The 15873-nt window shown below is 40.1% G+C and overlaps 1 protein-coding gene across 6 annotated transcripts in view; it reads left to right on the top strand.

The window, feature by feature from the left end:
- The window catches only part of LOC124132602 (sodium/calcium exchanger 3-like), a 72540-nt gene extending 57895 nt beyond the window's left edge, over positions 1–14645 (top strand). For all 6 annotated transcript variants that reach the window (XM_046496588.2, XM_046496593.2, XM_046496592.2 and 3 more), the window contains 7 exons: positions 1548–1747; positions 2358–2587; positions 7213–7445; positions 8127–8232; positions 8432–8610; positions 10186–10515; positions 12206–14645. In XM_046496588.2, coding sequence (XP_046352544.2) covers positions 1548–1747; positions 2358–2587; positions 7213–7445; positions 8127–8232; positions 8432–8610; positions 10186–10515; positions 12206–12448 — 1521 coding nt within the window. In that variant the 3' untranslated portion in view covers positions 12449–14645. The remainder of the gene's footprint in view (positions 1–1547; positions 1748–2357; positions 2588–7212; positions 7446–8126; positions 8233–8431; positions 8611–10185; positions 10516–12205) is intronic.
- Positions 14646–15873: the final 1228 nt, after the last annotated feature.

Below are 15873 nucleotides of genomic sequence, written 5' to 3'. Positions count from 1 at the left end.
ATGTACCGCTGAGCTGTCAAGTTTCCGTCAACGATGACCAGCGGTGTCCTCTCCTGCCCACAGATCCCTCCCCACACCATGACACTCCCTCCACCATATGGTACGACCTCCTGCACGCAACACGCCGCCGTTCGTTCACCCCTTCGGCGGTAAACACGTTGTCTTCCAACAGCCCTAAACATACAGAATCAACTTTCGTCAGTAAAGACAACCCTCTGCCAGTCACGTCGTTGCCAACGTCGTACAGTCCGGGCCCATCTCAATCGCAGATGACGATGTTGCGCTGTCAATAGCTGTCCTCTGTATGGTCTAAAAGCCCTGATTCCATGAGCCCTGAGTCTCCTGGCCACTGTCTGTCGACTAACCCTGTGACCTAAGGCATTTGTCGCCGATGACGTCAGTGTCAGGAAGCGATTTCGGAGGTGCAAGGTACGCAAGTACCGGTCATCATGGGGCGTGGTCACCCTGGGTCTGCCTGTTCTTGGCCTGTCAGCGGTCCGCCCTGTCTGTCTGTAACGTTGCATCAAGTTGGTAACGGCAACACGGGAGCAACCGAAGGTTCGTGCAGTATGGGCGTGGGTGGCTCCCATCTGTACCATACCCAAGGCTCGTTCACGTTGTTCGACTGTGAGTCGTGGCATTTCTTTTGTGTTTTTTTATCACTGTGGATGTCTGACGTTGCAATCGTTTTATACCCTTACCCGCACGTGCATTTGCAGTTGTCCGTTGTGCACGTGTTTTTCACTTTTTCGCGTGTTATCTCGCAAACATGTAACAGACGATTAACATTTTCTGCATACACTATTGTTGTATTTAGGTAATGTGTTTTAGATAGACTTCATCGAAAACAAATTTATACTTTGTCTGAAATTTATATTTTCAGTTGGTAAAGTTTCCTTTGGACGTCAGTTTAGATGTCTATTCTACGGTGTATTTAATCACGCAAGATGGCGAATTCCACTGAGGAGTTAAACCAAATTAGAGATCTATTCCATCGTGTATTTAATCACTCAAGTTGGCTAATTCCTCAGATGAGTTAAACCAAACTAGATGTCTATTCTACGGTTTATTTAATCACGCAAGATGGCTAATTCCCCAAATGAGTTAAACCAAATTAGATGTCTATTCCATAGTGTATTTAATCACTAAAGTTGACTAATTCCGCAGACGAGTTAAACCAAACTAGAGGTCTGCCCTAAGGTGTATTTAATCACTCAAGTTCGCGAATTCCTCAGACGAGTTTAACCAAACAAGATGTTTATTCCACAGTGTATCTTATCACGTAAGATGGTGAATTCCATGGATGAGATATACCAACCTAAATGTCTATCACAATGTATATAAACTGGAATGAATTCATCAGATCAGTTAAATCAGTCCAGAGGCCAATTCAACAGACTCAACCCTAAACATAACACCTGCTACCCGATGTGGATCTACACGTAAACGTACCAATTAAAGGTATGCCAGTTATGATTAAGATACCAACCGCCCAGTATTCCTGATCTGCTTATTAAACTGATGCCCGTGTGTCCCTGTATCTTTAGCTGTACGAGCGTATCCAGCTGCCGGAGGAGGAACGGGAGAGTCATTCTAAGTCAATCACGAAGCATGTCGACCACAGTGATGGGGGACGCAAACCTGTCGTCGAGTTCACCGCCGCAGCTGTTGCAGTCATGGAAAACGAGGGTAAAGTCAGAATTGGAATCCGTCGCCATGGCAAACTGGACGTCCCTGTCACTGTGAGGTACGTAAAATGGAGTTATACAACAAACGTCCATGGCATGTTGTTCGATGATAATAGCAAGGGCGGATCCAGCATTTTTTAAAGGGAAGGTTCCAAAATATCAAAACTCTCTCTCAGATATGTTACTGCCTACAACATACTACATTTGGTTTACAAAGGATCGGGGGATGGTGGAGTGAAACATGGTTTTGGATGGGGCAGTCGAATTCCATGGACAATAATGTTAATGATATATTGAACACATCCCGTTGGTGGGTGTGTTTTAAAGTGACGAATAAGAGGTACGGAAAATTAAAGTGGTCTGTACGTTAAATCAGAGAAGTGACAATATCTGTATTTCATTCAGTTTCATTGTTCATTAGTAACGTTGCTAGGGGTTACGGGTGCCAAGTGGTTCATCGGCTCGAATCGACCAAAATTTAACCGTTGGTCTGTCAGAAGTAATCCGATTATTTGCGTTACCTTTCTCTAAAAAATATCATTTTGTTGACAACGGTAGTATCACAGTAACCTTGTTCCAGTAGCAGGTAATGTTCTTGCCTCTTTAAGGAGCCCACGTTGCGATTCAACCCCAACCAAATTGTGAATGACATAAACTTCCTTTTGTCAGAGTGGAAACCATCAATGGTACTGCTCTGGCTGGCGAAGACTACAAGCCGTTTGACGAGAAAGTCAAATTTGCCAAAAATGAAATGCTCCGCCAGATCTACATTGAGATCGTTGACGACTGTGAATGGGAACCAGATGAGTTCTTCTTTGTGAAAATGACCGTCGAGCCTGAGGACGACATCGCCATCGGCAACATCGCCATCTGTCAGGTCACCATCATCAACGACGATGGTACGTACATATAAAAAACAAGTGTCGATAAAATGTTAAAACTCCTAGGCTTGCCGAAGAATTTTAAAGTTTTTATGAGCGAGTATTGAAATATTTTATATCAAAAGACACGAGGTTAGATTATATTTAACATTCAAAATACATTTTCCAGTTTTCAGTTTGTAAACAATAGTATTTGTTCTGTTTGTTTGTTTATTGTTTAACGCAAATTGTAATAAAAATTGACGTAAATTGTAATAATCTCAACTTGCGGTAAAATGTAATAACTTTTTACGTAAATTGTAATAACCTTATAAGTTTAGTGTCAAAGGCGTTAAATGACTAGAACCTATCCTTGTCAGGATTGGTACAGGGTTTATCGTACAATTGTCATTAAAGTATGGGTGTGGGGGAGGATTGAGGTCGTTATCGTGAATTGTTGTATAATTATATGTATATATAAACGCATTGGAATTTCATTTCTATGGTTGTCCAGAAGAGGATTAATTGCTAGAATGAACTTAGTTTTCTTATTTATTTGAGAAATACTCTGTGTGTTTTGTATTATATTTTGACGAAGAATTCAAATACATCAAATGAGTGACAAATCTCCTGTGCAATGTCAAATGAAAAAAAACAGTCGTCAGCAAATGCAGCATAGAGTTCCCATGCATGGGAAAGGAGAATACTTAATACATAACATTATATACAATGTTTTTATTAATATCAAAAGAGGGGCGTGGATATTTTTTACCTACATTGCATATACTATTAGATATTGTGTATTCTCGATCTCTGTGAACTTCTCACAGATAAAGAAATAATAATAAATAAATGCAAACCATGTTAACTTATGCAATATTTGTAGCAATATATGATTAACAATATGGATAATTAATATAGCATAAAATATTTCCTTTCATAACAAGAAGTATATTTAATGAAATAAATGAATAAATGTAACTGTCTGGATTCCTTTCATATGTCATGAAGAACTAACAACAACTTACTGACAACTTTTGCTGGGATAATAACTCCTTGCCCCAACAACAAAAACAGAATCCATCATGATAACGGCACGAAATCATAATTCAAAGCATACAAAAATAATATCCGGTATCTTCGAGCATGTCTTGTTGAGTTTCAAAGAGCATCAGAATGTATAATAAAATTTGTTGCAATCAATTATTGCTGAAATATATTTGTTTTGATCAAAATTGAAAGGATGGAAAATCTATAATGAAAAGGGTTTTGTCACTAACGTAAATATTCTCTTTGACCTTATACGAAGAGTACTCTAAACTCGACAATCGTTGATTGATTGCGCCAAGCAACCTTGATACCAAATTTGGTACCTCACGTATAATGCGGTACATAATTTTCGAAACAGATAATTACGTTTTTCATAAGTTATCACTAGTTTGTGACATATATACGGACAAAAATTACCTCAGAGGATAATCTTCTCTGGGGGTTTAAGAAGATTAAAATAATTCCAGCTAACATCAAGCACTGTAATACAATATTGAAGTTATAGCATACCATCTTAACATTCCAATGAAAAGAATAGTGACTAACTAAGAAACCAAATTATATTTATCTCCGATACTATGCCCTCATCAGTATACACACACACACATACATACATACATACATACATACATACATACATACATACATACATACATACATACATACATACAAACACATACACACATAGGTATGTATGTATGTGTGTGTTTGTGTATGTGTTTATGCATGTATGTATGTATGTATGTATGTATGTATGTATGTATGTATGTATGTATGTATGTATGTATGTGTCGTGTGTGTGTGTGTGTGTGTGTGTGTGTGTGTGTGTGTGTGTGTGTGTGTGTGTGTGTGTGTGTGTGTGTGTGTGTGTGTGTGTGTGTGTGTGTGTGTGTGTGTGTGTGTGTACTTCTACATATAGTTCCAAGTGAAAGATGAGTGACACTACTTTGTGAGAGGTCCCACAAAAATGCTGATATGAGCAATTAAAGGTTATGCAAAATGTAACAAATGAACAAAGTAAGATATTTTAAAAGATAAAATAGAAACACAAACCTGTAGATATACGAATTAGAATGTAGCAAATACATTAGATAAAGGTATCTTCTACGTAGAGAAAAGTATGTCCAACAAAGACATAAGTATATTCTTCGTAGATAATACGTTTTTCATTTTTTATCACTAATTTGAGACGGACAATAATCCCCTGAAAGCATAACCTCATCTGGGGGTTTAAGAGGATTAAAGTAATTCCAACAAACAACAAGCACTGTAATGAAATTACAACATACTTTGTTAAAATTCTGATGAAAAGACTAGTTACTATCTAAGAAACCTCAGATTGGGCCTCATCAGCATAGACACACAAACACAAACACACACACACACAGGCACGCACGCACGCACGCACACACACACACACACACACACACACACACATGCACGCACGCACGCACACGCATACACATACATTCACAAATACACACACACACAGAGATACAGACACAAACACGTGTTGCACACACTACATACCCATACAAAAACACCCCCACACAAACACTATATGTGTGTATACATGTACGTATGTACGTATGTATGTGTGTGTGTGTGTGTGTGTGTGTGTGTGTGTGTGTGTGTGTGTGTGTGTGTGTGTGTGTGTGTGTGTGCGCGCGCATGTAGGTGTGTATGTAATGACAGTAAATGTGAGCTCTATGTCGTTGGTATCACATATATGACTGCACTTCTACATACTCTAGATGACAGTATCATGTACGTAGATGAAAGTTTGTAAGTGGACGATAGTATCTAGATGGCATACTATCATCTACGTAGAAGATACTATCATATACGTAGATGAAAGTATCTTCTACGTAGATGAGAGTATCTTCTACGTAGATGATAGTATTTTCTACGCAGATGGTAGTATCTTCTTCGTAGATGATAGCATGCCACAAACATCACATCACTTCCAATAAATGTCTTTCACTATGTTGATACAACCCTTTAATGACGATTGTACGATAAAGCCTATACCAACCATCCCTAACTTAACAGTTTTGTACGTTTGTCATCATACACAGTATTTCTCGAATTGTACATGTGAAACACAAGCTCAACTGACAAAGATCATTTCTAGTCAATTGGCGTCTTGGACACTACGGTAGTAAGGTTATTACAATTTACGTAAGAATTTATTACATTTTACTGCAAGTAGAGATTATTACAATTTACGTCAATTTTTATTACAATTTGCGTATTACAATTTACGTCAAATATTATTTCAATTTACGTTGTTATTACAATTTACGTCAAAATTATTACAATTTGCTGCAAGTATTACAGTTTACCTTTTTATTACAATTTACGTCGTAACATGGCCTCTTACGACGAGCATTGTCGCCTTTTTACGGCAAGCATGGGCTGCTGAAGACCTATTCGCTCTCAGATCTTCACGGGTCGTAAACAATAATAACCAGGGCACTGTTCCACAAAGCGATCGTAGCGCTAAGATGATCGTAACTCCCATACTTTAACATAGGCTTACGACAGTCGTAGCGCTACGATCACCTTTGTGGAACGGGGACCAGTGTCGTGAGTGTATACAGTACAACTAAACTGGTGAGTGAGTGAGTGATTTTACGCCGCTTTTAGCAATATTCCTACAATATCACGGCGTCTTTGGCCCCGGGTCTTTGGCCTGACGAGTGAACGCTTTAACCATTAGGCCAACCGACCGCCCCTTACAACTAACTAGCTTCAGTGATGTCATTTTATTGTGACGTCATGGAAACGAATATTATAATTTTTCGAAAGACAACTACAGAAAAAGTATCCAATAAATGTTATATTCAATGTGTCTGAAATATCACGTTTCTCTCACTCGACGCATGAAACATCCTCTATATTCTAGTATAAGGTTGGGATAATATGCATTGTGTCAAAACATTTTCTTCTCGTCAATACGCTTTAAAGGACCTGGATGACCTCGAAATAACAGTCACACCAGCTAGATATGTGTTATTTAAAACAGAATCATGAATCCCATTTATATATATCTAAAAAATAAATCACTGCGATTCAATGGAAATGTTAATATACACATCAATTTCTGCTGCCTACTCAGTTAAATTCTCAGCAATCTAAGTATACAGCATGGTGAAACAGTTGATGAACACAAGTTTGCGATCGAACAACGTGAACGATACTCCAGACAATACAATACCATAATGGACAATGCCCAGGACGAGTAGTACACCCGAGTTGGAATGTGAATTGAGTGGTTCAGTTGTTGGATGAAGTGTGAGAGGACAACACCAGCCGTTCCTATCGGTTACTGGGGTACTGGGAGGTCCGGTTCTAATCCCTACATAGCTACAATGTGTGAAACCCTTTTCTGGTGCCCCCCGCCGTCATATTGCAGCAATAAAGCGGCGTAAAACCATACCCACTCATTGCTAGCGACGGAATTGGTGCTCAGTATATCGATCACTGGTGTTCATACTTGTTGTGTGGTTGGATTGTTAGGGTCGACACTTGGGGCAAACACTCAGCTGTGTATAACGCAGAAACCACCCAATCGCTTAATGTAACCATATTACCATATTTTCTCTCCACAGAGCCAGGGTTGCTGGAGTTTGCAAAGCCCAGTATCGTCGTGAAGGAGAGTACTCGCATGGCCTCTATTCCCGTATCACGTAAGAACGGCGCTGACGGTCACGTGTCTGTCACGTGGAAGACCAAGGACATCACTGCGCTCAACAACAAGGACTATGAGGGAGGAGAGGGAACGCTGAAATTTGACAACCAGGAAACAAGCAAGACCATCGACCTGCCTATCTTTGAGAGCAACGTAAGTTATTGCTGATCTAAAGGGCCACCAGACTCAGGTCAACTTGAAGTCGAACGCGTACCAATTTCCTTATCTGCTAATGAATATGTATAATACATATGGCCGTAACAGTTAATGATGGTCCTAATAACACAGAGACAAAGTCTGGTACATGGCACTCATTCCAAGTACCATCGGAACATAGTTTCCCTTCCATGGTCGAGGAACTTTATGAGATCAGGATGGCCTAATGGCCAAAGCGTTCGTTCGTCACGCCAAAGATCCGAGTTTGATTCCCCACATGGGTAGAATGTTTGAAGGCAATCTCTGGTGTTCCCCAACGGGATATTGCTGGAATGTTGCTAAAAGCGGCGTAAAACCTTACTCATTTGTTTCGTGGCCTCGCGTTCCAACAACTTCGTGTAAAGTCATGTAACTATACAAACATATACATATACTGTGGTATTCTTCCCGATTCGGACCAAAGTATGCACACAAATTAAAAGACATACCTGCAATATAAATAGGTGTGCGGCTAGATACCGGTCCCTGGATGACATGGGTTGGTGTACCACCAGGCTCAGGGAGCATGGACTAGCATAGAAGGTACAACAACTCGTGACACTCTCGAGACAGGGGACAGCTTAAAATATAACACTCGGCAAATTGTATTTTTACAAGTTCAACATTCTTGTTACACAGAAACCGGAGCGAGATGAAAGTTTCCAGATTGAGCTCTTCGAGACAGACGGGGGTGCCACGCTGGGCAAGATCACCAAGTGCATCATCACAATTGTCAATGATGAAGGTATTTCATAATCGACGTTATGACCGATGCAATACAGTTATGCATAGTAAAACGTTTATTACATCGATGTTGAATTCAAGTGACATTGCCAGCCTTCTTGACATACGAGGTGAGACGGGGTTAAACTTCAACCTGAACAAGATATCAATCATGTCAAGCTGACCCAAACGTTGGTATATTCTGAGTGTCTGTATTTCAGAGTTCAATGGTTTGGTGAGCCGTATTGTCAGCCTGACGAAGGCTAACCTCGACTATCTGCAGCTGGAGAAATCTACATACGTCACCCAGTTCAAGGATGCCATGAACGTGAACGGCGGTGATATTGAGAACGCAACCTTCATTGACTACATTCTGCACTTCTGTACCTTCTTCTGGAAGGTAAACCAAGGGAGATAACCGACGATTCGTTGTGTGATGCTCAAATGTGCTATACTCATATGATCGTAATCATGTAGTTTTTTAATGTGACGTTACACGATATACGGCTTTTCCATTGGACGAGAGGTCGGTCACATGACCTCGAAACGACCGACGGTCATAAGTGTATAAATAACACCATTTGACGTGTATACGTTTTTCACGAGGCTGTATTCTTGAAATGACGTTAACCCTGACGGACTGATTCCACATTGCTTGGGGAGCCCCTGGGAATTCCCTTGCACAAATACATACAAAAGCGTTGTTTCTGATCATTTAGACCCTTTAATCTTGAACTCATTGTTTTAGAATACATTGAGAAAACGTCAGAGGGTTTGACTGCATAGCCTCGAATAGCCTCGAATAGCCTCGCTACGACCCACCAAAGTAAACAAAACGAAGAAATACGCATCCAAACTATCGTAGTACCGACTCGATCCGTGTCCAGACTGACACTGAAAGTCTACAGCAATATTTGAATTTACAGTAAACTACGGTTATAACGAACTCAAAGGGACCGCTAATTTTAGTTCGTTATAACCGTAGTTCGTTATAAGCATATATACAGCATATATACATCAAATGGCCGGGACTAAAAAATAAGTTCGTTATATCGGTCAGTTCGTTATAAGCGTGTTCGTTGTAACCGTAGTTTCCTGTACTTTAATGTCTATTATACACATCCTTATACTTACTGTTCAATGATCGGCCAATTGTGTATGGATCTTGGCCCACATACTTTTAGGTAAAAAATAGTGATAATAAAGTATAAGAATTGACTTTCACTTTGTGTAAGTTCATTAGAGTATGAACCTTCATAGCGTGAGGGGCGGTCGGGTAGCCTAGTGGTTAAAGCGTTCGCTCGTCACGACGAAGACCCGGGTTCGATTCCTGACATGGGTACAAAGCCCATTTTTGGTGTCCCCCGCCGTGATATTGCTGGAATATTGCTAAAATCGGCGTAAAACCACACTCACAACCATACTCAAAACATTGTAAGATCATACAGTTTGGTCCTGACTCTATGTCGGTTCATATTCAAATGAACTCACACAAAGTCAAAATCAATTCTTAAATAAACGTACGGGCAAAAAAAGTAAACACTTGAAAATTGGATTTGACCAAAACATCACAAACGTTATCAAAATGTCGACGAAAATCTGCAAACTTAAGGTCCAAAACACAACTATGATACCCGTATCGAAAACATTTCCATCGAAAAGCTATTTCTTGTTTCGTTTATTTGTAGCAACCATGAAACATGGATGTATACTTTCTTTTGCCCGGCAATGTACAGTTTGTCCCGTGGGGATTCCAAGAAAAAAAGGTTCCAAGAGTGTCGTATACGTACATGTCGTCACGGGCAACTGAAGAACATCGGGTGGCCAGGCTCGATATCGATGACCTGACTGACTGGGTACCATCGTGTCCCAATGTCGTGGATCTATGGTCTATAGGTTGAATTACAATGTAATTGTAATTATATTTTTACGACAGAAGTGCACAAATCTCTATGTTTTTTGCTTTTGTATCTAGATCCTGTTTGCCTTCGTTCCTCCAACCCAGTACCTTGGAGGATGGCCAACATTCATCATTTCCTTGGCAGTCATCGGCTTTCTGACCGCCATCATCGGCGACCTTGCAACGATATTCGGCTGTCTGATTGGTCTGGAAAAAACGATCACCGCTATCACGTTGGTTGCCTTGGGAACCAGTATGCCGGACACGTTTGCCAGTAAGACGGCAGCCACAATGGAGAAATACGCTGATAGCTCTGTGGGAAACGTCAACGGCAGCAACTCTGTCAACGTGTTCCTCGGCCTTGGCCTTCCTTGGGTCATAGCAACGATATACTGGGCTGTAAAGGTGAGTCACTATAATAGCATGCGTGTTTAAATACACATCTTATCTCTACAGAGTGCAAGGGCATGGTGGCTCAGTCGTTTAAGGCGCAACAATTCGCTGTGCATAGTTGCGTCCTATCGCGCGACAGAAAATTATGATCGTGGGTTCGAATCCCGGTTTGCTACGATTATGTTCCTAGGTTTGTCAGCACCAAACCTGTGATCATGAGTTTCAGCGAAGTGGTAAACGTCTGAGACCAACACCGCTTTGGGCTTTCCACCCACACCAATCTGACATGCCGCGATATAACTGGAATACTTTTCAAAGCGGTGTTTAACTTGAGATTTCATATGAAGCCTATATCTGGTGTCCCCCTCCGTGATAGAGCTGGAATATTGCTGAAAAATGCGTAAAACCATACTCATTCATTCAGTATCGTGAAGCATATGTATCGCCATCTTCCCGAGGCAAGCTTGTTCACCAGCCTATAGTAAAGCCTAGTGGAAACTAGGCTTTGATAAATAGGCTAGAGGACACTCTTGCCCAGGAAGGTGAGGTATCACAAGTTTTATATGAATCAGTCGCTATGAGTATCATGAATGATACATACAATATGATCAGAACGACTATTTGCGAACCTTGACCGACCAATGAAATGACTGACAAGAAGTAGACCTTAACCAATTAGGAAGAGAGCTTTCTCGAGTTATACAGCAGTAGTTTCAAACTTGCGACTTCCATTCTAGACAAAACTTTGAAAACATATTTCGACAAATTTATCGATTCAAAATTTTAAAACTGGACAAACGAACATTCTAGCATCGCCGCATGTCTAACAGATTGCTTAAATTGTATGGCAGTACTTCCCAGGGGCTATGCAAAGTCTTCTCCGTTCAAATGTTTATCCCATTGAAGCAAGAGATAGATGATGATTTTGACGGTTTTAGTCGTACAGGTCGTAACTGTCGTTCGGAATACCCCGTGTTAACCTATTCGAGGTCGTCATTTTCCTGATCATTCGTTACCACTCGCCCCTTTCCGTAACCTGCAAGAAGACTCGTCCCCCTATCGATGAATGTTATGTGCTAAAATACGACAAACCAATCAGAATGCGCGTATGATTTCAAGTTCTTCGTCAAAGAATCCCCCAGAAATAATTTTTGTTTTTACATGTCTTGCATCTAAAAATATACCCAAGACACAGTTAAATGTGTTCAATCATACTGTATAATTCCGCATGTCCCTATGTGCTTTAAATCGCATCTGAAATATATATAAGATATATGGGGAAATATATGTGAACCATTACGCAACGAGTTGACAATTGTGTTTAGGTATGCCCGTTTGCGCTGAGACGGAACCCGGTCGCAAAAATGGCCATGATAGGGGCACGAGTCGATATTCGGCTTGCCCCGGAATAACGCGAGTTGGTCACGAATGTTTCCTGATCTGATAAGCGACGCAATGATTGGTCGGATGAAAGGTCGTTCTGACGTGACCCGTTATGGGATGTCCTCAGATCTTTTTTTAGTAGTAGCGAGAACTGAGATCTGATTTTAATGAGATTGCACTTCGGGCTTTCCTCCCGCTGCCACGCCAAGATATAACTGGGATGCTGTTAAAATCGGCGCAAAACCCAACTCACTCACTCACTCACTCACTCACTCACATACTCACTCACTAACTAACTAACTCTGTTTTCCTTTCACAGGGCGAGACGTTCGTGGTTCCTGCCGGTTCGCTAGGGTTCAGCGTGGTGTTGTATACTATTGCTGCCATCATTGCCATATCACTCTTCATTACTCGCCGGTTCGTGGGGGCGTTCGGCAACGGTGAGCTGGGGGGTCCGAAGATCACCAAATGGATTAGTGGTGCAATCCTGTTAACCCTGTGGATTTTGTACGTGTTGTTCTCATCTCTCCAGGCTAAGAATGTTATCAACGTTCAATTTTAGACATCTGTTCCAAGACGGAAAGGGTGTGGCAGTTATCTCCCTTTTCTTACACAAGCACTCAATCACAACTCGCCTCTTTCATTTAAGTGTGAAGCTCTATTCCTGACTGGCACGAATGTGTCATCTAGGTTGTGTAACCTACTAAAGAGGAAGGACGCAATCCGTTAGAAGTGTAGGACTGAATAAATCAATAGAACTATACAAAAGGGGTATCGTTTTTAACACTCATTGACTTAAAATCAACATAAAATGATCGTTTTTTATCAGCACCCCGACCCATCCAATATGTCAAATTTGAAGTCCGAAGTTTCAATGAGTGCTATGAACATGAACAATTTCAGGTTGAACTCTGATTGTAATTTGTGACAATAATATGTTGAATGGATGAGAGATGAGAATCATTTCATGTAAAACAAAATCTAGCAAAATTAGGATTAATAATAACAACGGACTCAAACTCATCACACGCGTTTGATTATTATACCGTCATCACGGCACGGATCAATCGTATAATACTGACAGAGATTTAACTGTTGAAAAAACGTCGGCTTTTAGTTTGACGCACACATTCTATAGACGTGCATCCATATGCATTATCGGGGCGGTCGGGTAGCCTAGTGGTTAAAGCGTTCGCTCGTCACGCCGCAGACCCGGGTTCGATTCCCGGCATGGGTACAATGTGTGAAGCCCATTTCTGGTGTCCCCCGCCGTGATATTGCTGGAATATTGCTAAAAGCGGCGTTAAACCATACTCACTCACTCACCATATGAATTATCAATTGATGTGACATACTTGTTTATTGTAGTTTTATTTTAACATGTAAACTATTATTAACACTGCCGTTCAATGTAAATGGATACTAGGTCTTTTGACACTTTGTAAGATGACATACGTTTTGAAATCACCTTGCTGTCTTTTCTCATCATAAGCAACATAGATAAACGTGTCACCAGCTCCATCGTTGGTATCAAACGTCTGTATCTTGTGTTGAAATTTATTCCAAGATCACAATGTGATCACGAATATTTACATCGTGTTAAATACTCTTTCGAATAGGACTATCACCCATAGCTTATGGACTGATTCTCAGTCTGAAACCATTCTCAGTCATGGACACGATTTTATACATATGTATATTAATAATCTAATGTATATGTGCTAGCTAGCTATGTATATGTGCCTTGTTTAGTTTGTACATATATCGACTAAACCACTGGATTCGGCAGCTTTATAGAGGTGTTCTATCAGCGTTCTAGTTGTTTTAATTAGCTATTTAATTATCATATTTCATCTCACTTGTCTTTCTGTGGCAAGTTGTTAAAAATGAATGACTGTCATTGGTGCATGTGAGGTGTGAAAGTATGCCTTTAAATAAACATTTCTGTTCACTTGAATTAATGATTGCACATGTTGTCATATCGGAGTTTGGTTTAATATGTTCATCAATTCCAAGAGGCATTTATGATAACATCTATTTGAACAAAGTGACATTGTTCGTCATAGCGCATGATTCTGGAAAATTTGTGATCAAATCGATTTCAAATTTACTTTTATAGTTGTGTAATATCGAAATGTGTTTACACTCATTTTGTCGTTTGTTTTCATGTTAATGCAATACAGTTCTATGTGTGGTTACCTGATTAATTTTAAAAGAATCATGTTTTTTTACATTTGAAATTCTATTTTTAAGATTTTGTACGAACGAGGCTATGAAGTGTTCCCAAAAGACAACTACCTCTCAATGCTTCGTGTATTTATCTGCTGTGTCTTGGGTATCTCAATGACCTTGAATGCAAGTGTTTGACAGAACAGATGAATGAAAGAATGAACGAATGACGAAATGAACGACTGATGTTTTCTTATTAAACAATGTGGCAAGAGTGATAGCTCAATCTCATCCAACTTGTAGTGCTGTATTCTAGAATACTAGCGTAAAATCGAACTAAAGCCCAGTTAAATGCCTAGTTTGGCAAGGTTATTGGCGTCATACGAATATTATTATTTTTCTATTCAATCTAACATTCTTGTCACATGTGGCCTTTTATGACTTTACTTTGAGTTATGACCTGTCGCTATGACATAGATAGATACGTCCCTTGCATGTTATTTCTCAGCCAGGGCCTACGTTGTATCGTGACGTACCTTTTTAATATTTATTTGCTTTTTAAACTAATTCAAATAAAAATTATCAAACTATCATCGTTTTGTCGTTTATTGGATATCGGATTGCATTTGGGCAATAACTCCAATAGCTCTCTTCATCTGTCATTCCTTGGTCTAGTGGATACAGCAACTGTCCAGAGAGCGGACGGTCAGTGGCTCTCTCTCTCTCTCTCTCTCTCTCTCTTTCTCTCTCTCTCTCTCTCTCTCTCTCTCTCTCTCTCTCTCTCTCGCTCTCTCTCGGTGGCTCTCTCTCTCTCTCTACCTACGTTGTATCGTGACGTACCTTTTTAATATTTATTTGCTTTTTAAACTAATTCAAATAAAAATTATCAAACTATCATCGTTTTGTCGTTTATTGGATATCTGATTGCATTTGGGCAATAACTCCAATAGCTCTCTCCATCTCTCATTCTTTGGTCTAGTAGATACAGCATCTGTCCAGAGAGCGGACGGTCAGTCTCTCTCTCTCTCTCTCTCTCTCTCTCTCTCTCTCTCTCTCTCTCTCTCTCTCTCTCTCTCTCTCTCTCTCATCAACATCAGTATCTATACATCCATATCACTATCTACATTCATATCACAAACTATATCCACTTCCATATCTTCTTCTATTTCCATATCAACATCCATATCCTTATCTCCATCCATTTCCACATCTAGATCTATATTAATAGCCACATCTAAATAAAAGCGTCAAAAGCCTTTCAATAATACAGATATCTGCTAAAAGCAGAGTCGGCTATACGATTCATGAGCAGGCGTTATTAAAAGTTATCACTGTGAAATAGAAGTGATACCAGGTGTTCCCGAGATGGTGAGCATATCCTGTCCCACAAATGGCGCCCGCTTACACATGCAAAGGCAAGTCAATTGTTCACGTGCAAACGAATTGAACATGTGATGAATATATTTATGTTGTTAAATCTATACATCTATCGCTACTGTCGGTGTTATTAAATCGATGTAAACTGTTGATATTTTATGTTGCCATCAATGTTTGTTTGCTTGTTTGTTGTTTAAAGCCGCTCTCAGCAATATTCCAGCTATATGACAGCGGCCTGTACCTAATCGATTCTGGACCAGACAATCCAATGATTGACAACATGAGCATCGATCTACGCAATTGGGATACGATGACATGCATCAACCACGTCAGCGAGCCTGACCACCCGATCTCGTTAGTCGCCTCTTAGGACAAGCATGGGTTGCTGAAGACTAATTCTAACCAGGCTGTTCACGAAGTGTGTCATCGATGTATGAAGAA

The sequence above is a fragment of the Haliotis rufescens genome, unplaced genomic scaffold (assembly GCF_023055435.1).
Source record: "Haliotis rufescens isolate VD_foot unplaced genomic scaffold, xgHalRufe1.0.p SCAF_11, whole genome shotgun sequence".
Taxonomy (NCBI): domain Eukaryota; kingdom Metazoa; phylum Mollusca; class Gastropoda; order Lepetellida; family Haliotidae; genus Haliotis; species Haliotis rufescens.
Note: the sequence above shows the minus strand (reverse complement) of the source record. Positions and strands in the feature narration are given on the sequence as shown.